The sequence below is a fragment of the Dermacentor andersoni genome, chromosome 2 (assembly GCF_023375885.2).
Source record: "Dermacentor andersoni chromosome 2, qqDerAnde1_hic_scaffold, whole genome shotgun sequence".
NCBI lineage: Eukaryota > Metazoa > Arthropoda > Arachnida > Ixodida > Ixodidae > Dermacentor > Dermacentor andersoni.
The window spans coordinates 157,655,735-157,677,803 of record NC_092815.1 but is presented as its reverse complement, the minus strand read 5'-3'; the positions used below and the strand labels follow the sequence as shown (position 1 = coordinate 157,677,803).

General features: G+C 50.8%; 1 protein-coding gene across 1 annotated transcript in view; it reads right to left on the bottom strand.

Annotated features, from left to right (window-relative positions):
- LOC126540550 (phospholipid-transporting ATPase ABCA3-like) overlaps window positions 1-22,069 on the bottom strand; it is a 66,957-nt gene that overhangs the window by 41,136 nt on the left and 3,752 nt on the right. The window contains exons 2-4 of the mRNA XM_072286179.1: window positions 15,286-15,537; window positions 1,791-2,097; window positions 1,050-1,298 (exon numbers count right to left, since the gene is read on the bottom strand). Of these exons, the coding sequence (XP_072142280.1) occupies window positions 1,050-1,298; window positions 1,791-2,097; window positions 15,286-15,537 (808 nt within the window). The remainder of the gene's footprint in view (window positions 1-1,049; window positions 1,299-1,790; window positions 2,098-15,285; window positions 15,538-22,069) is intronic.

The following is a 22,069-nucleotide window of genomic DNA, read 5'->3' as shown; positions in this document are numbered from 1 at the left end:
CGTATCACTCGAAACTAATATTGTGTAAACAATGGTATATTTGAAGCAAATCTCTAAAATGTTTGTACGTTTTGTTTGTATGTGGGACATAAATTTACACTGTACTTGTGTTTTTTTCTTGTAGTTGTTATTCTTTTAGTCCCACTTCTTCCGAAGTAATGCCGGAATCCGAGCTGTGTGTAACTAAATAACTGCGTTGGCACAATTTCATGCTCTGGCATGAGGACTGGTAGATGCGTTCTAATTTTAAAAAGGTGACAGAATACGGGCCCTTACCACGCGTTTACTAAACGCTGACAATCCAGGGTGGTAAATTCTTTTTACACATGTGCAAGGCACCCTGGAAACTGAAGCGATTAATAATTTGCTGTGTGGCAGCTGACGCTGTCGCTTTATGTTGCGAGATGGCATTAATTTCTATCATTCTGCAAACAAACCTTCCATTATTATAAAAAAAAGCAGGACAGTATTGCTGCACCTGAGAGGATGAGAAGTCTTAAGCGACACGGCGTCTTGTCACCCACTCTACTAGCAAGAAACAGCGCTCGTCTCACGTCACCCGCACAGTCATTCTTCGGTTTCGCTGGCCAAGAATGGCGACGCTGGCCGAGAGCGAAAAGTAATCACCTTCGCCCATCACCCCACATTCTTGTCAGACAAAGCGCCATACGCAACAGCTGCGTCACACTAGGGAGGGGCCTCACATGCGTAATTAGACGGCTTGGGCTGAAATTTCAGACGTGCATATCTCAGGACACAGGCGCATTACTAAAATTGTACAAAATGGAATAGTCACCAAATGGCACCGCCTCTGAGTTTTCAACAGAAACATACATGCTAACTGCAGTAAAGAAAAAGGTAATTATTGAATTTAATTAAATGATGACATTACGACGACAATTACCCTCACAGTTTGCGACCGCCTGGCCGATAACGTAGGTAGAAAATGGCTTCTGTGTACTCCTGTTCGCATTTTGTTCAAAGCCCGAAAGTCTAACTTTGAACACCCTATATAGCTGCAGCTGCAGACATATACTGCGTTAACTCACGACTTTTGAAGAACATGGACAGTAGCGTGGCGTGCATAGTGCATGAGCTCCCGAAGCACAGCAGGATGAAAAACACGATCATAGGGTCGCTGTACTGGATGAAGGAGCGCCCTTCCTCGTTCCTCTTGACGCACACGAACAGCATCATGAGAGTCGCTATGATGACGTGCAAGAAGGCCGCGCTCAGGTAGTGGCCGGACCAGTACACCCAGTCACCTATGCCTACCAGCCGGAGCATCTCTTTCATGCCTGCGAGATGGCGATTACGTCGATGAGGATGATGATAATGAGGAAATCACGTCTCTCCAATGACTTCTCTATCACAACTCTAAATTATCTACCACGTACCTCGACTATCGATTCTCTCCAATACTGCCCCCGCTCCCTTTCCCCTTCTGAACATCAGACGACGAAAGTTAGGTGGGCGGATCAGAGTAATAAGTTTGCAGGGACAGCATAGCCACAACTAGTACGTGACTGGGGTAGTTGCAGAAGTATGAAAGAGGCCTTTGCGCTGCAGTGGGCGTAACCAGGCTGATGATGATGATGATGATGATGATGACGATGATTCAGAGTGCGTCGTAGCGAAACTTTAAGCAGCACGAGTCCGCCACGTTCAGCACATAGTCTTTCGCTATGCGTTTTGTATCGGCTTCTGCTTTTGCCTAGTGTTGCGCGTCAAACAACGGGAGCACGCCACCGCAGAAAACTCGCTCAGGTATTCAGTAAACTCGGTTATACCTGTGACCTTCTCTTCGCTGAGCATGGCAACGAAGAAAGCGAAAGGGATCAGCATGCCGACACAGAACCGGGTCAGCACCAGCGCGTAGTTCTGCGTGTCCTTGTACTCGATGTAACTCGGGTAAGGGAAGCGCTGCAGAACCACGGGCTGCAGCAAGTGCACGGAATGGTTGTGCGGAGACACCAGCATTTCCAGATGCATCTGCTGTAGCGTCCCAATGATAGGGAGCAAGGTGTTCATCTCTGGGAAGCGCTCCTCGGCTGATGGTCCCTCCGGCTGAGACAGGATCCGCTGGGGGTAGTGGACCTGTAAAGACCATGACACGGTGTAAGGTGCGATCCGCGTCATCCGGTTGCCTTAATGTCAATTAGAATATTGTCTATCCCCGTTTGCTCTCTGTTCCACACCACTCTCTTAAGGTTACGCCGAACATTTTAGTTCCATCGGCCTTTGAGCTAATCGTATCAAGACATAAAATTCAACGTTCGGCACGCTTCCAGTTTCACTGGCCTATCTACATTCACGATTGGGCGTTACCTCACGGGCAGCAGAAAAAGGAGTCACGTGGTCAAACCGTCGGTGCCTTCTCTCATTTGGTTATTGCTCCACCCAGTGCATTACATGCGCAAGTTACAGAAATATTGTCATCCTTCATTGGTATTCGGAAGAAAAAGGAGGGTTGGCACGCGCCACGTCTGCACTGTTCGCATCCGACTGCAAATGGACGGATAACGTCCGAAAGAGGAGACCCGCCCATGACGCACACTAGAAAAGCATGGCAAGCGGTTTGCGCCGAGTGTGTATATAGATAGCGGGAGATTCATGGGAATTGCGATATTGCGATATCGCGTCGATAACAAAAAGCGGCGCTGGCGCGTAACATTGCCCAGTATTCTGTGTTTGAAACGAGGAAGCGGCATGACAAGGCGCGCTCTTGTTGACGCACGTGGATTTATCTCGGCAGTTTATTAGAGAGATATAGCTCAGCGGGTTTACGTGGTTTACGGGCCAGCGGGCCGAGCGGGCGAGTGGAGACGCCACTGCGCATGTGCGGTACGCTGGGGCTGCCAGGGTTGTTACGAAGTGGGCCGCTCGCTGGCTGGTATCCTCTCCCCAGGGGAGAGCGCGCAGCGGACCAACGTCCTTGCGAAACAAACATGGCGAGCACCTGCAAGAACAGCGGCAGATCGTCGGCCTCGTCTTGAATCTGGCGCGCTTGCAGATGGAAAAGCTTCAGAGGTGTTTCACCACTGCAGAGGACATCTGTATCCTGAGAGAGGTTTCGGCAACGAAGCCGTTTGGCGACGATTTGAAGTGGATGACTGCGATCGAAGACCTGAAGCGAGCATACTGATCTTTTCACAGTAGCTCCAACCTTGTTCGACAGGTGGTGCAACAAAACGCTCCGCTCTACTCCGCTCTAGGGTGCCTCGATGTCAGCGCCGCCTCCCGCCCTACAGGGTGGTCACACAGGTCACACCCTTCGAGCAGGCCCGCGCCGCTGTCGGAGCTGTTGAAGCGGTCGTACGTGTGCGTGCATAATTCAGTGCGGCGCTTTAGTTTTGCATGGTATTTGTAATTTCCACGGTGCTGCGGACGTCTTCGCCAAGTTGACTTTTCGGGCTCCCGACATAAGATGAAAAGTGCGTGACAGTTTTGTAGTTAAAAACGCTCCGTCACTCCCATTTGCTATACACATTTGTGCCTCAGCTAAACGAAAGAAAGACACCTATGACTTGATTTTCCCGCGACCGAGAACTCAGGAAAAAGTTTGAAGGCACTTTGTTCTACTAAGCCCTCATGCTTAAATGCGTGTCTTCGTGTGCAATTCTCTTCAGGAAATTTTCCGAAGCACAAGGCGTTTGCCGTCGCATTCATTTAATCAAGTCGATGTCAAGCGTGCTCGAACCCTATGTTCAGTTTCGGACAACCGCATGCACTGAGCATCGAAATGTTAAGAAAATGTTCTCATGGAGTTCTGTCGTGCTACGGCTCACCATTTGCACTTGTGCTCATTCTCCCATTCAGATGTAACGAGGGGGATGGAATATGGAAGTAAAACGGCCACAAGTGTAATCTTTGACCCATCGGTTTTCATGTTTGTAGGAAGCATGCTACATGAGCTTTGTTTTTTCAATGCTCTCACGTTTATGTGCTTGGCCTCCTGTGCATTCAAGAAAGTGAAGGTGCATGGTGACTTGCCTTGAAACACGTCTCAGTTATTTCGACTTGGTCTTTCTCTAGTTTCACTCAAGTGACAGCTATATATTTTGTCAGTACAGTTTCCTTTTCGTTTGGTGAGATGTATCGCTATTTGCTGCTCTTTCTCACATTTTGTTCTACTCATCTATGGGTTGTTGCATAACATAACGTAAGAACAATCGTGTTTGTCAGCAGAACGTTTAGGCATTATACTTGTACAAGCAGGAAATATTATACTATACCACAGGCACGGAAGTATTCACAAGCCGAACGCATGGACTTATACTTTAAGCTAGATGTCTGCAGCGACGGCGTCCATTTATCAGTGTTTATAAATACCGCGCGATTGAGATCGCGTGCCTAGCTTTTCACTTAGAAAAATTATAAATTCTGGGGTTTTACGTGCCAGAACTACGATATGATTATTGAGCACTGTGGGGGACTTCTAAATCATATTGAACAGCTGGGGCTCTTTAACGTGCACCTAAATCTGCGTACACAAGCGTTTTTGTATTTTGCCCTGATTGAATTTCGGCAGCTGCGGCCGTGATCGAAACCGCCACCAAGCTTGTTTTCTTGCACGTCGCTAATGTTATGTTTTCGGTTATGTGTTCTTTACCATTATTACCTTTCACGAGCACGATTTGTATCTCGATAACTACAGTACCTTGAGTTATTGGCAACGCTGCCGTATTTATTCCCCTCGTTTAGTCCTACACGTTTTCATGGCATTACTCAGCTATAGTTTAGGCGAAGTTGCATCAGGCATTCTGAAGGATAACCTTTAAGTATACATCATATGCGTTAACGATGCTTTCGAAACAGGCTTGTGAGCGTAAGCGAAAGTGCGACAGAAACGACTAGTCATCTGCTGGGCTCGAAACTTCTTGTGATGGTTTAGTCTAAGTGGCTCCATCTGTATTTAAGGTGACATGTAAGTACGAGTATTGTAATGTTCTTAAGCGTTCAAACTGCGAAAATTACAGATTTTTGCTCTATCAGCGAGCGAACAACAAAAATTCCAGCTGTCCCTCATAGCGCGCATATACGTGTTCCGACACAATATGGCGGCACAAGCGGACGTGTCACCACCCTGTACGGAGAAGCCTCACCCTGTACGCTCGACCGTAAACCACCCTGTACGCTCAACTGAGCGAGACATCGCTGAGCTAACACTCTTCCTTTCGTGCGAGACTGCGCTGCCGTCTACGCTCGCCCGCTGGCCCGTACACCGCTACTGCCTTCTTCTTCCAGGCGCTCCGCGCCATCTTTGTTGAATGACGTCCATCGAGCAAACTCAGGGGAGCGCGAAACTCGAGGCATACCGCATATCACCTTAGGGCTGGTCCTCACAAAAATATTTACGATAGATTTGTTCATTAGGAAAAATTTCAGCGAATCCTGATGCTAGGAATATATTTACCTAAAGCTGACGGCCAATGACAAAGAACACTTATGAACGAAGAACTTTGTGAATTCGGCACCAGAGCCTATATACCCTCGCACGCCCGTTTAGAGCAAGCGCACTTAATCTCGAACCAATTCGTCAGCTGTCGGGGCGGCGCGTGCTGGGCTGCTAATCTGATGACGGGACAGCTATCGACAAATCTATGGTGAGGGAAAATTGGCGGCAAGAACGCAAGCATGCGATAATATACCACTTCCGGCCTACGCTACGGCGAGTCGGTGACGTGATCCGATATACGCGGAAGAGTTTGGTGGCCAAAATCACGCGCTTTGGCATATACTCAGCGCTTCGTGTATACGGAGGGAATTTTTTGTTGTTGTTGTGTCATGTTTGCGTTCGCGGACCCGGGCGAGTTGTTGCGCCGTGGGGTGCGCAAGTCGCACGAACAAGGTAGTGCGATGGGCTTTTTACTGCTATAGCAATTATATTGTTACGTAAGAAGACGCAGATGAAAAGCTATATACAAGTATATTTACAACGTAATACGCCGCACTTGGCCAAGAGGCAACAGCCCGCGCTAGCCTCCAATCGTCGTCGTCGTCTTCTTAATGCTCGCCTCTTCGTCATCGGTAATACTATTCCGTAGCACTACCCTCGGCGGCAAAAGCGCCGTCCCGGAGCGACTAAGGGCCGGACTCGGAAGCAGTTTAGTAGGCCTTTAGCCTACTGACGTGCACGACATCACTAGATGCCACAGTAGATGACGAGGTTGAGCTCACAGGGGCAATTTCGTACGTCACAGGAGTCACCTGGCGCAGCACGCGGTAGGGCCCTGTGTATCGCGAAAGGAGCTTTTGTGAAAGTCCGACGTGACGAGAGGGCGACCACAAGAGCACGAGCGCACCAGGCGAAAACTGTACGTCACGGTGGCGGGCGTTGTACTGATGCTGCTGTGTGGTTTGCGAGTCCGTCAGTCGAGCACGGGCAATCTGGCGTGCATGGTCGGCGAGGGCGATGGCGTCGCGCGCATACTCGCTTGTTGAGATCGAAGCAGGAGGAAGTGCCGTGTCAAGGGGCAAGGTCGGTTCGCGAACGTAGAGTAGATAAAAGGGAGAAAATCCGGCGGTGTCGTGCCGGGCAGAATTATAAGCAAATGTGACGTAAGGAAGGGCAATGTCCCAGTCGTGGTGGTCCTTGGAAACGTACTTGGACAGCATATCGGTAAGAGTACGGTTTAACCGCTCTGTCAGGCCATTGGTTTGAGGTAGTCAGCTTGTGTTGAGTGGAGCAGGAACGTACAATGTCGGCGATAACTTTCGAGAGGAAGTTACGACCACGGTCAGTGAGCAGCTGTCGCGGGGCGCCATGAAGTAAGATAATGTCACGCAAGAGAAAGTCCGCGACGTCAGTGGCGCAACTGGTAGGGAGAGCCCGCGTGATAGCGTATCGGGTGGCGTAATCAGTTGCGACGGCTACCCATTTGTTCCCAGAGGATGACGTGGGAAAGGGACCGAGGAGGTCTAATCCAACACGAAAGAACGGTTCCACAGGGACAGTGATCGGCTGGAGATGACCGGCAGGTAGCACCTGAGGTGTTTTCCGACGCTGGCAGGTATCACAGGCGGCAACATAGCGTCGGACGGAGCGAGCGAGACCAGGCCAATAGAAGCGGCGGCGGAGGCGGTCGTACGTGCGGGTTACGCCAAGATGTCCTGCAGTAGGTGCGTCATGCATCTCAAAGAGCACAGTCTGTCATAGATGTTTTGGCACGACAAGAAGAAGATCAGATCCGTCAGGGAGGAAGTTCCTTCGGTACAGAATGCCGCCCTGGAGAACATAGCGGCGAACGGACGCGTCGGTAGGTGTAGAGCGCAGACGCTCGATGAGTGCTCGCAGCGGTAGGTCTCGGTACTGCTCATCGGCGATGTTAGCGAAGGCAGACACAGAGAAAATGCCGTTGGCGGTGCTACTGTCGGCGTCGTCAGGCTCGTCTACCGGGTAACGAGACAGGCAGTCAGCGTCCTTGTGTAGTCGGCCAGATTTGTAAGTGACAGTATGTGAATATTCTTGGAGGCGTAATGCCCAGCGACCAAGTCTTCCTGTAGGATCTTTCAGTGAGCATAACCAGCAAAGCGCGTGGTGGTCTGTGACAACGGAAAAGGGTCGGCCATATAAGTATGGGCGGAACTTCGCAACCGCCCAAACTAGGGCCAGACACTCACGCTCAGTGATGGAATAGTCGGGCTCCGCGGGTGAGAGGAGCCTGCTGGCGTAAGCGATAACATGGTCGTTGCCGCGCTGGCGTTGTGCCAGTACTGCGCCAATTCCGTGACCGCTGGCATCAGTACGGACTTCGGTAGGCGCAGAAGGATCGAAATGGGCCAGAACGGGAGGTGTTGTGAGAACGCCGATTAGATGCGAGAATGCAGAGGCCTCGTTATCGCCCCACTGGAAAGGGGCGTCTTTTTTCAAAAGCTCGGTTAGTGGTCGTGCTATGGCCGCGAAATTTTTCACGAAACGGCGGAAGTAGGAACAAAGGCCGATGAAGCTGCGCACATCCTTGACACACATCGGAACAGCGAAGTGCGTAACAGCATGGATCTTGCCTGGGTCCGGTTGCACTCCGTTCGCGTCAACGAGATGCCCAAGGACGGTAATCTGGCGACGGCTGAATTGGCATTTCGATGCGTTCAATTGCAGACCGGCGCGACGAAAAACGTCCAGGACTGCCGAGAGGCGCTCGAGGTGCGTAGCGAACGTTGGGGCGAATACTATGACGTCGTCCAAGTAGCACAGGCATGTGGACCATTTGAAACCGTGAAGAAGGGAGTCCATCATGCGTTCAAAAGTGGCAGGAGCGTTACATTGACCGAACGGCATCACTTTGAATTGATAAAGACCGTTCGGAGTTACAAAAGCAAGCAGTCTTCTCGCGGTCGAGATCGTCCGCGGCAATCTTCCAGTAGCCGGAGCGGAGGTCAATAGAAGAGAAGTAGCGAGCACCATGGAGGCAGTCAAGGGCGTCATCGATCCGAGGTAGGGGATACACGTCCTTTTTGGTAAGCCTGTTAAGGGGCCGATAATCCACGCAAAAGCTCCATGAGCCATCCTTTTTCTTACCAGTACAACAGGTGACGCCCATGGACTACATGACGGTTCTATAATGTTCTTGGCAAGCATTTTGCGAACTTCTGCGTGAATAACTTGCCGCTCAGCCGGTGACACTCGATATGGGCGGCGATGAATAGGAGGGGCATCGCCGGTATTAATGCGATGTTTAACAGTTGTAGTTTTGGCCAAAGGACGATCGTTAAAGTAAAAAATATCGTTGTAGGAAAACAGAACGCGGTAGAGCTCACGAGCGTGCTCGGACGACATGTCGGGCGCAATCATTTTCTGTAAGTCGGCGATGGTACAAGTTGTCGACTGAGATGGTAGAGGAGGATCGGCTGAATTGCCGTCTACCTCTATAGATGCTATTGAGTGATCCTTGAATGAGCAAAGCTGGGCCAGAGACATCCCGCGTGGCAGCACTTGTGTCGTCAAGCCAAAATTGACCACTGGCAGGCAGACGCAATTAGCCGTAATAGATAAAACTGTATGAGGTACCGTGATCCCGTGTGTAAGGAGGACGTCTTGTATAGGAGCCGCGATATAGTGACCGTCGGGCACTGGTGGGGATGACACTAGGTCAACGTAAGTCAGTGCCGTAGGTGGCAAGCGAACGAAGTCGACGGAACTGAGGCGACTGGGGTGTGGTTCAGCGGGGTCCAGAACAGGCAGGTCAAGGCGGAGAGTACTGGCGGAGCAATCAATGAGAGCAGAATGTGCGGAGAGGAAGTCTAAGCCGAGGATGATGTCGTGGGGACAGTGGGCGATGACTGAATAGCACAATTGTGGAGCGGTCGGCGAAGGAGACACGGGCGGCACACATACCAATTACGGGGGCTGTTCCGCCATCGGCGACACGGACAACATGCGTTGTGGCGGGCGTGATTATTTTTTTCAGGCGGGTACGAAAGTCCGCGCTCATTACCGACAAATGCGCCCCTTGTCTATAAGAGCAGATACAGGAACACTGTCGACTTGCACGTCAAGAAGGTTCAGATGAGTGGGCAACGTCAGTGGAGGATTTGGCGGCGTAGGGAGCAATGCAGCGTCACCTCGAGGCGCTACATCATCTAGTTTTCCGGCTGGGAGCGGCGTCCGAAGGGAGTCGGCGAAAAGGAGCGACGGGGTTGGGGAGAGCGAGATTGTCGTCGTTGGGGCGAAGGTGAACGAGAATAGGGGCGGTTCGGCGCAGGAGAATCAGTGGTGGCATTATCCGAGCGTGCGGCATAGGGACGAGAAGGGCCACCTGAGGGGCGAGAGTAGGCAGTATAAGCAGACCGGGTCGGGGAAGTCCAGCGACTTCGACAGTGCCGAGAAATGTGCCCGAAGCGACGGCAGTGAAAACAAATGGGCTTGTCGTCAGCAGTGCGCCATTCAGCTGGGTTGCGGAAACGTGGTGGGTAAGAAGGTGCGGGACGGGGCGGAATCGAAGAAGCCGGATGGGTATCAGGGCGATGGGCCGAGCAGATGGTGTGAAGGCCCATGTTTTCGAACTCCTGGCGGACAACTGCCTGTATCAGGGAGCAGGTGCGTTGGTGGGGCTGGAGTCGAAGGCAGCCGGATAGGCGGCCTCAATATCACGCCGGATGGTCTTGGTAATATCGCCAGTGTTGTTGGGACGAGGAGTGTCGGCACAGGAAGATGTCGCTGGGGTGTTGGGCAAACGGGCAAACTGCTGATCGATACGTCGGCTTTTAGCGAGTTCCAGGCGGCGGCACTCTTTTATAACAGCATCCACCGTCGCGACGTTGTTGAATACGAGCAAGTTGAAGGCGTCATCGGCAATGCCTTTGAGGATGTGGGATACCTTGTCTGACTAAGTCATGTGTGCATCAACTTTGCGGCACAGAGCCAAGACGTCCTGAATGTACGTGACATAGGGCTCTCTTGACGTCTGCACACGGCCGGAAAGCGCCTTCTGCGCGGCAAGTTTGTGACCGTAGGGGTTGCCGAACAAGTCTCGGAGCTTTTGCTTCTTCGTGCGTCCGAAACCAAACTCGAGGTGTGCCATCGAGGTAAAAGACTACGTTAGCGAGCATGATAGTAGGGTCCCACCGGTTATTGCGGCTGACGTGTTCGTACAGGCTGATCCAGTCGTCGACGTCTTCCCCATCTTTGCCCGAGAATACGCCAGGATCACGAGGAGCAGGGAGAGTGATGTAGGTCGTCGAAGTGGCAGCAGGTGTCGGAGGCGGCTGTGTCGTGTTGTCATCGCCGGGAGCCATGAAGCTAGGCTCGACGTACCGTCCACTGCGAAACTCCGTGACGAGGTACAAGGAACGTCCACCTCCACCAGATATGTTACGTAAGAAGACGCAGCTGAAAAGCTATATACAAGTATATTTACAACGTAATACGCCGCACTTGGCCAAGAGGCAACAGCCCTCGCTAGCCTCCAATCGTCGTCGTCGTCTTCTTAATGCTCGCCTCTTCGTCATCGGTAATACTATTCCGTAGCAATATGGACACTCCAAGCGCATTTCCAGCGTCGGCATCGCTGTCGCCGTGAGGTTCCGCATGGAGTACAATGGCGATAACCGCCGCCGCCGCGCGCCTACGCTGTATGTACACCCGGCCATAAATGTTTACGGACCATGGGATCTCAGAAAGTCTTCAATTCCCGAGCAGCCTGCAGATGTAGCCAGTAAAGCTGTATACGACAATGGTGTCAGCAGAGAGTTTCTCACTATAACACCTAGAGGGTAATCTGGCGCCACCGTCTATGGGAGTTTCTTAAGGGGGCACCGTGCCGTCATGGGAATGACGGTATATGTGTCTGCGAGGCTCGTGTTGGCTGGTGTTGTAAGAGGCTTCGTCTAAAACGTGGATATGGCTACGCAAATAACGCGTTTTCAAAGTAAAATCTTCATAGAATGTTTCCATTCACGCATATTACATCTTTACTCACCCACAATGCATGACCAAGCGAAGAAAATCAAGAACAGACGACCAACTGTTTCAGAGCGAGCGCGAACCTTGTCGTCTGTCCTCCAACTTTAGCGGCCCGCTGATACTTTTTACGTAACATGTAGTCGTACACACAATAACAAGTTCTCATAGTTAAACAAAACATGTTTTCGCGTAATAATAAAGCTAAAACAGCTTTTCACGTGCTGTTCTAGTAGAAAATGAATCATTGTGACAGACGGAACGGTACTTGCCAAGCGCGTCTTCAAGGTGTCCTGTCTCTACGAGAACGATGCCACAATATACCGGCACTCCCATGCATACCACAACGCAGCAGCGCCAGATTTCCCTCTAGGTAATGTAGTGAGAAACTCTATGGGTGTCAGCATATCCTAGTTGAGTCCCGAAATGCAAATACCAGGCTGCGTTGTGAGGTTGCAGAGATATTCACCTTTTTCTCAAATTTCATGGTCTGTAATATTTTGTGGCCGGGTGTACGAGTGAAGGCTTGCCAGAGAAGCCGAGGAGCGCGGCTCAATCTCGCCGGCACGAGACGAAATCGGGGAGGAAGCGCACCATCTTCCGTCGTGCGCGAGGCACCCAACGATGCGAGGCACTAGGGGGGGAGGGGAAAGAGGTGCAGCGTACAACTCCGCCTGCAGCTGCGCATGTGTCGGCTGCGCGCGGTCACGCGGCCGTATCTCGAGAGCGATCTGCGTTGGGGGCAGAGTCTAGGTGCGTCGGTGGCTCGTAACTTTGTGCGTGCTGTTCGTTCTCGGCCAGTCGAACAGCCCTGATTGTGAACACTGCCAGATGCCTGAAACACTGGAATCAGATATTGTGCGACTGCCCAGCATATATGCCGGAGCGAAGGACGTTGGAAAGTTTCCTAGCCACCGTTGGCAGGCAACCTCTGTCGGAGGAAGCTATCCTCGGCCCATGGCGTGACACTGCAACTTCAATGCGTGCAACTAAGATGTTGTTGAAGTTTCTAGGGGACACCAAGCTCGATGAGCGGCTCTAGCAAGGCAACTGTCTCATATACAAAGCACTCACCACTTATCACCACACATCTAAGTGCTTTCACTCCCTTTCCCTCTACCCCAGTGCAGAGCAGCAGACTAGAGCGCACCAGCTCAGGTCGACCTCTCCGTCTTTCCTGTCAATTAATTCTATTCTATATACATTGTTCTCGGCGTTTACGTTTCGTTCAAGCGATAGACAAAACGAATGTCACTTCGCTCGCAGCTGTTGCCGCGTTTCCTCACGCCAGCGTTTTGACAGCGAGCTTCCGCGGTCATCGAGTACGATGTGTTCATGTTTGCTTGTGCGCGCGTGTCACCATGCTTGTTAATTTAGTTAGTGTGCCTATGTTTACAAGTTAAGCAGCGGATAAAACTACTATCCTCACTTCGTATAGCTGTCCACATATCGCAATCTATGCTCCGCCTTTCGGACGAAACTGCGACTTTTCAAGCGAAGCTTCTATTGGCTCACAAGTTTCGGCAGCGGTCTGGTTACACAAAAACCCAATTGCTCCCAGTGCAGAGCAGCTGCGGGAAAGGGAGGTTTGATTAGTTGAAAACTGTGGCAGCGCCGCATCGCGAGTCATTAGCAAAGATTCCAGCCGCATAGGCGCGCGCTCACGCCACGTGCGCAACGAATCAGAGCCGTTTCGCTTCCATCGGGGAGGGAAAGGGAAGGAAAGGTATCGCGCGCGCTGCGCCGGCTTCGTTTCTGTTCAGGCTCGAAAAACGGATGGGTCGGCCATGCGTTGGGCGTTCCCCCGAGGAACGGGCAGCGTACTACGAGCAGCAGCGTGAACTCGCCCGTGGAAGGGCTCGCCATCGGCACTCCGATCCAACCGTTAAGGGCTAAATATAGTCCAACGTAGCGTGAGCGCGCGCACACGTTACGTCACGTTGACGAGAACAACGGCGTCTAAAGTTCGGCCGATGGTTCGATGCAATGGCGCAATCAACGTAACCGGACGCGGCCAACGCACTCCGATGCGCCCGGCGTCGAGCGACGCTCGCCCACGTGCCGATAACGTCGGACTGTGAACGCGCCTTTAGAGCCGCCCGAGCTAAGGCAATCCGAAAAATCCCGAGATGAGGCAGCGGGAGGCTGAAGCAATCCGGCACCGTTGCCTGTGGGTTGCTTAACTGCGACGAAGGTCAGGTGCACGAAGGACAAGCTTCGCTTACCCCCCTTTTCCGGTACGGGAAGGCTTGGTTTTTCTTTTTTCCTTTCGAGAGATTAGAAACGGCGACAAACGTGGGTGCAGGCAATGCGTCGTGACAAACGGCACCCGTCAGACGCCAACACTATCTGTGAAGTTCACTTGCGCTTTTCTCCAACATTCTAACTAAGTGGCTGTTTTGAGAGCATTGAGAGCAAGAAGAAAGCACGCTAAATAGGTATCATACAGTTGCATTGCAGCTTCGCACGTTATTTTTTTTTTTCATTATTTCCTGTGCATGTGTGCTAGAGCAGCACAAAAAAGATAGAGTGGGAAGGACGCAAGCCAGGGGTACACGCTTATGCTATCCTTAATAAGGAGGGGGGGGGGGTTTGCGCCGAATTAGTCGTGGCAGGTGCTGCGTCGGGCTGGTAGGAAGAGCCTAGCAGCCTAGCAGACGAAACTTGCGCTTCGAGTTAACTTTGTGCGCATGCGCTACTCTCTATTCTTGTCGATCTCGTCACTTCGCGTCATTACGAGGTGCTGGCCGGCGCTGGCGCGGTGCTGTTAAGGAACCGGGTGACTGTACTGCTTCTTTATTGCTGGATGATGATGTTCTATAGCGAGAACACAGATGGCAACTGACTGGACAAATTAACTGCAGCAGTGAGTGACGCTGAGCTAGTCGGTGTTGCATGCTTTGCGAAATGGGAACAGTGCAACAAGACCAAAACTGCCACAAAGAGGACAGCGCCTGTGTTGTCTTTCTGCCAGTCTTCGTCTTGCCACGCTATTTCCCCACTTCACAAGCGACGGGACAAATATGGCCACGTTCGCGTTGACGTAATGAAAACAACACATGCCGCGTAGCTAGCACTTTACTTAGCATATTGCATTAGATTAGTGCGAACTATGTGAACAATTGTTTGATACTGTAGCGGACGAGGATTCAAACCTCCTGCCTCATTTGCGATCGCGATGCTGTTGAATACGGATCCATTCTATCGTGATTTAGCTTCTTGATCGCGATCGTAGATGTCAATCGCCTGCAGCCTCAATGTTCGGTGAGCTCAACCAAACGTCCACGTATGTCCCTCCATGGTGAAGCCGTACGCCTTAAGCGAGTGGTACGATTTCATTGCTCCCGTAATGAATGGTCCAGGCGGGTGCACGAGGTAAACATCTACGTTACCGAGTCGCACGTTCGGTCAAAACTTCGAACCATTTTTTCAACCATCTATGAGGAAATGATTAAAGTACTGCTCGCCGCAGGCGAAGTGCTTCTCGACGCATATCTGGAGCGTGGTGTACAGCTTCCGGCGTCGAACTCAAGTAGTCGGACACATTGCAAAGCAGCCGATGCCTTGCTGGCCTTGGCGCGAGGTAAATGCTTTGCTTTGCGATCTCTTTGCACACTTTATAAGTGGCCCGTGACGTTACGATGTTTGCGAAAGGGCGAGATTCATAGGCTGAGCGTTATCCCGGTCGTTTCATTCTTTCCCTTAGTGTACGTCACCCCTGCAAACGATATCTCCTCCTGCGAGCGCTCCAAGTTCTGGTCGATAGCTCAGATTCCCCTTGCATTCTACAAGTACGTTAACTTTGCAGATAGATCTGTTCCATATTGCCATCGTCAATCTCTACGAAATAAGAAAGATAGGAGGTCAAAGCCAGTTTAACTTACGAGCACGTCCATAGGCAGTCTGCCGCCGAAGAAGGTGATCCGCAGGTCAACCGGCATGCTGAACTTGTCGCCGGGCCTCACGTTGCCGTAGAGCAGCCCCACGGTGTGCACTGGCGTCTGGTTCTGCAGCATCATGGCAGCTACGAGTTCTTTTTCCGAGTGCATTCCCATCACGCCGGGCACGTGCAGCGTCTTCATTGCTTCACGCGTCAGCCGGGACAAGTACCTGTTGTCAGCAGGCGCATACAACACCTGCAGGAGGAAGCGACAAACATTTAAAGGCACAATAGAGAAAGAGTCGAACTAGATCGATAGAGTATTCATCTAGAAGTCCATAATCGTTTTCCGTGCGCCGATATGCCACTTTCTCGTGTAGAAAATTGTCGCCGAAGGTCCCGCTGCTGCTTCTCAATTTCCACCGCCCGCGTCAAAACGAACGAGTTAACACAATGCCCGCATGACCTCCCGCTATGGCGGGGCTATTTATATACGGAGCACTCTGCTTTGCGGCAGCTATCCAGGCTCTGCGACTCTGCTTGGGTTCAGGTCGTCGGATGCGGACACTTAAGTCTCAGTGGCTGTAATGGTAATGGTAATGGTGGTAATGGCTTTGGCGGCTGTGAACAGAGGAACCAATGCGTCTCGCAATAATGGAATTTGCAGCCCCTTTCTATGAATCAGCCAGTGCTGCCGTCACATGAGAGGTACCATAATCTACAAGAGATAGGCGCTACCATTTATTTTTTATTTTTGTCAGTTTGCCATTTGCACAAGCTCATATTTGTTACGAATGACAAATTCGTTATTAAGAAGCTTTCTCTTCTTCTTGAAAATAACAAATTTAATTGACTAATTATTTTTCATTACAATGTAGCTGTTCTTAATATATTCCTCTAGTGTCCATTTGAGGCAGGTGCACTAAGCTGAAGCTACAATTTCGAGACAACGATAGTTCGTGCCCAAATCCACGTCCACGCAACGGTTACATCTGAGCAGACTTGTACACCTCACAGAAAAAACGTAACCGATTACAATTACCTCCTTACAAATATAATTGAGTACAGTTACAAATTACTGCCCTAACGAAAGTACTTGAGCAATAACTAAGAAGTAAACGATTGTTACCGTTACTTTCCTCACTACTTTTCTTAATTGCACAAATACAGTAACTAGAACGAACGGGCCTGGCTCTTTCAATGGATCCTCTGCAGCGCTTCACACGATGTTCATCTTGCCTAAGAATGGCTCTTCAGTTTTCTTCCGTTATCTTCCTCCGTTTCGTCGTGAAGAAGTCTGCAGCGACAAAGAAAACTCGCCCTATGTGTGCGCTGGAGAGAAGGGCTGTATTAACGTAAAAGCGTTAAGGGCCCCCTGTCGCAGAAAATCCGGGGTCCAGCGTCGACCCACAGAGAAAGAAACTGTCAACCGTCATTTCGGCAAAAATCATTCCGAACCATGCAAACTAAACCACGCATACCCAACCACGTAGACCCTCCGTGTAGCGTAAAGAAGTTACTGAGCTAGATAAGGTGGAAGCTTAGGCGAGTTGGTGATTCAATATCGACATGTCTGCTCAGCGCAAAAGACGAGGACTGAAGGGAGAACACAACACAGGCGCTTGTGTTGTTTTCTTCCTTCAGTCCTCGTCTTTCGCGCTGTGCACACATGTCGTTACTGAGCTAATTGAATTTCTCAAAGTAAAATACGTCAGAAAAATAATAGAATACGACTTACACCCAACCGACGGACATGACAGCGTCGGATTGTAATTTGAATATACGAGAAAACAAAATTCTGTTAGGCGGAAACTCACATCCTTTTCCAGCGTTTCTGCCATTCATAGACCGCCGACGGAGGCGAAGTGGGATGCGCCATGCCAGCGACGCCATGATTGTCGAAAATTTTGCCCGCTGTATTGTTCGGCGCGTTGGACGTGGCTCGTGGCAGCGCGGCCATCAGCTGTTGCCGCAGAGAATGCGCACAAGTGCGCGGCGAGCGTCCGTTCTTTCGTTCGGCGAGGAGGAAAAGCTTTACTGAGCAGTTAATTGCAGTTATGGCTATGGAAAGAAGAATGACGGGTGTAACGTTAAGGGATAAGAAAAGAGCAGATTGGGTGAGGGAACAAACGCGAGTTAAGGACATCTTAGTTGAAACCAAGAAAAAGAAATGGGCATGGGCAGGACATGTAATGAGGAGGGAAGATAACGGATGGTCATTAAGGGTTACGGACTGGATTCCAAGGGAAGGGAAGCGTAGCATGGGGCGGCAGAAAGTTCGGTGGGCGGATGAGATTGAGAAGTTTGCAGGGACGACATGGCCACAATTAGTACTTGACCGGGGTTGTTGGAGAAGTATGGGAGAGGCCTTTGCCCTGCAGTGGGCGTAACCAGGCTGATGATGATGATGATGATGAATTGCAGTTATGGCAGATGTGGGCGGGGCCTTCAGTGCAGGGCTCCACAGCCTCTTGCGGCTCGCTGAGCTTCGCCCATTAGGGCCAATTGGCTCCCCCTGTACTCGCTTGTGAGAAGTGCCTCCCGCTGCCGTACGAAGTCCGTGACCTTTAGAAAAGGTGAGTTGACGTTGCTTGGCCTAACCGTACATTCCACGTTCTGTGGGACGGCGCGGGTTTTGCGCCGCACTACGGTCAGGTGTCTGTGTAATATGTCTGGTGCTTTTTTGTGTAAGAGGTCTAGGTGTGGGTATGAATTGGTTTGTATGCGACGCCAGTCTAGTACTTCTGTTTAGTTTGGATTGCGGAGGGCTATAGGACCTATAGCCCTCCGCAATCCCTCTACCTCCTTTGGCCCTCTACCTCCTTTGATTCTCTAATATGTCGCGCTCTGTGGACGGAGGTTCCTCTAGGGTTCTGGCCGCCGCTCAATCGTTGCTTCCTCGAGCTTGCTGTCTGCCCTTTCGTTCCCGCTCATTCCGTTGTGCACGGGGCACCACGTAATGCCGTGGTCCAGGTCCAGTCGTGAGCCGACTATTCTTTGGGCGCTGCGCGGTAGCATTCCCCGCATGAAGAGTCGACACGCTGCCTGCGAGTCTAAGCACATGAGCCGACTGACCCTTGAAGTCGGCGCCTCGTATCGCAAGCGCTATTGCTGCTGCCTCGGCTGTGCATACGGCGGTAGTGTTAACCACAGCGGTCATCGTGGTGACTCTGTTGGTTGCGGCGATCGCGTAGACGTCCCTGTGAGTGTTGCACTCACGTCCGTGTAGTAGACGGCCGGATTCTTGCTGAATCGCTTCTGCAGAGTACTCGTCCTGGCCTGTCTGCGGCCTGCGTGGTACCTGACACTCATATTTCTTGGTATGGGTGAGACATGGACGAGCTCCCTCAAATCTCGAGACAGCAAGTCTGTTTCGTGTCTGCAGAACAGGGGTCGAGGGTTGTATCCCAGTGTTCGGAGAGAGCGGCCCTGGGGCGTAGAGCTCAGCCTTTCTCTCTGCGATATCATAATTGCAGCGGCATGTTCTTCATATTTGTTGTAAATACCCAACCGCTCCAGGCGCTCCGTGCTGACTGTGTTCGAAAGTCCCAGAGCAGATTTGTATGCCGTTCTGGTAAGGGTGTCTACCTTTTTCATTTCAGTTTCGTTAAGTTCTTGGAACGGAGGCCGTAAGTGATGCGGCTAATCGAAAATGCTTGCACCAGCCTAATAGTTTCTTCTTCCGCGAGCCCGTTGCGGCTGCGTCCCACTCGCCATATCATCCGTGCCCAGGGGCGTAGTCAGGGGGGGGCGGGGGCTTATGGGTCTTCTGCCTCCCCTCCCCCCCCCCCGAAATTTTTTCGTGCTGTCCATGCACCGCCGACGAAAGCAACTCCCGGCGCCGCAAAACCTTCTCGATTTTATCTAGAATGTCTTTTTGACGCTCGAAAAGACATTTAACCGCAAAGATAGCGAAATCGGGCTGGATTTCGCGGCAACGCCGTTGCACCGGGAGTCACATAACGCCAAGCAGCCCCATTCAACCACAAAGTTTCAAGGGCGTTTTGATGGTGAGCGGGCTCGCCGCGGCATCTCGCTGAGGCCGCGGAATCTATAGAGCGCATGGATGTCAGTTCCGAAACTTTGTGGGTATAAATCTCATAAACTCCTGATGTGAAAGGTGCATTGAGTTTTGCTTTAGTTTTGCTTTAGATTTTCAATTGTGGAGCTTTGTGGGTTTAATGTTGTTATAAGCATTTGACGCCAAAGGTTCATTGACTTTTCTAAAGTCTTACATCGGAACACACAACGAGACAAGCCAAATCAACACACTAGCAGACAAGTTGACAAAGCACGCAGCGAGGTTCAATGAGACGAAGCGTTGTGGTGGCTCATTTGTGCCGCCATGTCACATAATAAGGATATCAACATTTCTTTTAACCTACGCCGAAACATCCATGTCAAGACACTAAGGACAGCCAAGGTAACTACGTTCTTATTCATTTTTTCTACTTTGACCTTTATTCGCGAGTACACATTGAGCTTCTTCAATTTTTTTGTTCTCGCTGCCCTACCGGATGGATACCAGAGCCAGCCAGAGCGCATACGTTTTTCTCGCGTGGCCCCGACCACCGCGCGGCGCACTTCGGTGCGCGTTCGGTTTGCTCTGGCCGAGTGGACTTTCGCCTGGCAGAGTTTTGGACGTTTTCTGCCTATCAGACAAGAAAAAGAAACAATGATCGCCCGCCGCCATCACTGTGGGGACTCGAAGGATTGCACCGCGTTCGCTTGAGCTGAACCTCTCCGGAAAGTCTTCTCTCGCCGGCGTAGGATACCGAGCAGTATGCGTATGGTTCTCAGTGGGCCAAGCGTCTCATGTTTTCTTCGAGATTCCTTCCGTAGCCACATTAGGTGCCCAAAGTAGGCATTCGATTGTGGCCAACATATCTTCCTATGTGTTTTGTTAATTTCGGTGCTCTCGCCCCACAGAAGGAAAAAAAAATACATTGTTGCGGCACAGCGAATTGTCGCATCGTGAAAGTTCGATTTTGTTACTTCTTCTTTTGTGGAAAGTATGGGCCACGGGACGCTTCAGTTGCCGGATACTCTTATTATATTATTGCGATAGCAATTATATGGACACTCCAGGCGCATTCCTGCTCGTCGCCGTCGCCCTCATGTTTCGTATAAAGTCCAAGGGTGATAACATCGTGACCGCGCGCCGCATGCTGCATGTGCGAGTGAAAAGCGTTAGGGGGGGGGGGGGGGTGAAATGGGTGAGCCGACGATGGTGGCTCAGTCTTGTGTGCGCAAAGGAGAAAAGCGGGGAGGAAGTGCGCCACCTTCCGTCGCGCTCGACAGATCGGGAGGAGTGGAAGGAATTGGGGCGGAATCTAGGATTCTGTGAATCTGTGATTGCGCAACATGGTTATTTGCCTTATTTGACGCATTATATACAGTGACTTTTTCTTAGATACGTAGATTTATTGGATACTTATACGTATACTTAAATATCTTGTTTCGAGGTTTCGAATATACGTGCAGTGAACTTTGCACTGACGCTTTTTTGCCCTTTATCAAGCTGTATCTTCGCATTTGTATATCCCATTGTATCTTCGCGTTTCTGATGTACGAGTGCAAGTCAAATGAAAGTAAGCCTACCCACCCCGTGCAGTAATGGTTCGGTTCATTATCTGCGAGGCATGAGCGTAGCACAGCGGCATCTCTCATTTACAAAAGTGGCACGCATGTGTGAGGATAAATGTTCTTTAATGCTCTCATACACTGGGTTTAACATGGTTGCGTGACATACTGGACACTCCAAAAGCTGAACAGCGTGGTGTCGCGAAGTTTTTGACAGCTGAAGGTGTTTTCCAAAAAAGAAATTAGTCGCCGTATGGCTGCCGTGTACGTTGAACATTGTATTTCATTGGCCACTGTGAAGCATTGGAGCAAACGGTTCAAAGAAGGATGGGAAAGTTGCAAACACACTCCAAGACCGGGCTAAAGCCATCTTGCAATCACCTCCCACACAATTTCAGAGGTTGACGAGCAGATGAGACAAGAATGGAGGATAAGCAATCGATGAACTGGCAGACCGTGTGAAAATCAGTCAGAGTTCGGTTCACGCCATAATTCATGAGCACCTCGGTTATCGGCTCTTGTGTGAGCAATGGATGCCCAATATTTTGATCCACCGACAGAAGATGGAGAAGTTTGGCGCTGCCTTGACTCATCTGATCCGGTATCGCAATGAGGATGACGGCTTCTTGTTTGCTATTGTGATCGGGGACGAACCATGGTGCCACTACTACGAGCCTGAAACACGACGGCAGAGATTACAGTGGAAACATTAGAATTTACCACGCCCAAAGAACGCAAAGGCCGTCATTTTCACCGGAAAGGTGTTGTTGACTTTTTTTTCGATCGTCAGGGGCCATTACTGATAGAATTTGCTCAATCTTGAGAGACTATCAATTGTTTACGATATTATGAAACGCCGGAACGGCTGCGTGTCGCAATCAAGAACAAACTGCGTGGAAAATTGACGAATAGGCTCACCTGGTTCCACGACAATGCCCGTCCCCATGTCGCTGATGTGGTTAATACAAAACTGGCAAAGTTTAAGCGGGAAACGCTGCAACATCCGCCATACAGCTCAGACCTGTTTTCTTACGACTTGCACATTTTGGGGCAACCGAACAAACAGCTCAAGGGAACCAGATTCGTGTCGGACGATGACACGAAAGACTCAGTTGCAGACTTTTTGAAGCAGCGACCCAAGGAGTTTTATGAGACGGGAATCGCGCGACTTGTTAGTCAATGGGACAGATGTCTAAATTCTCATG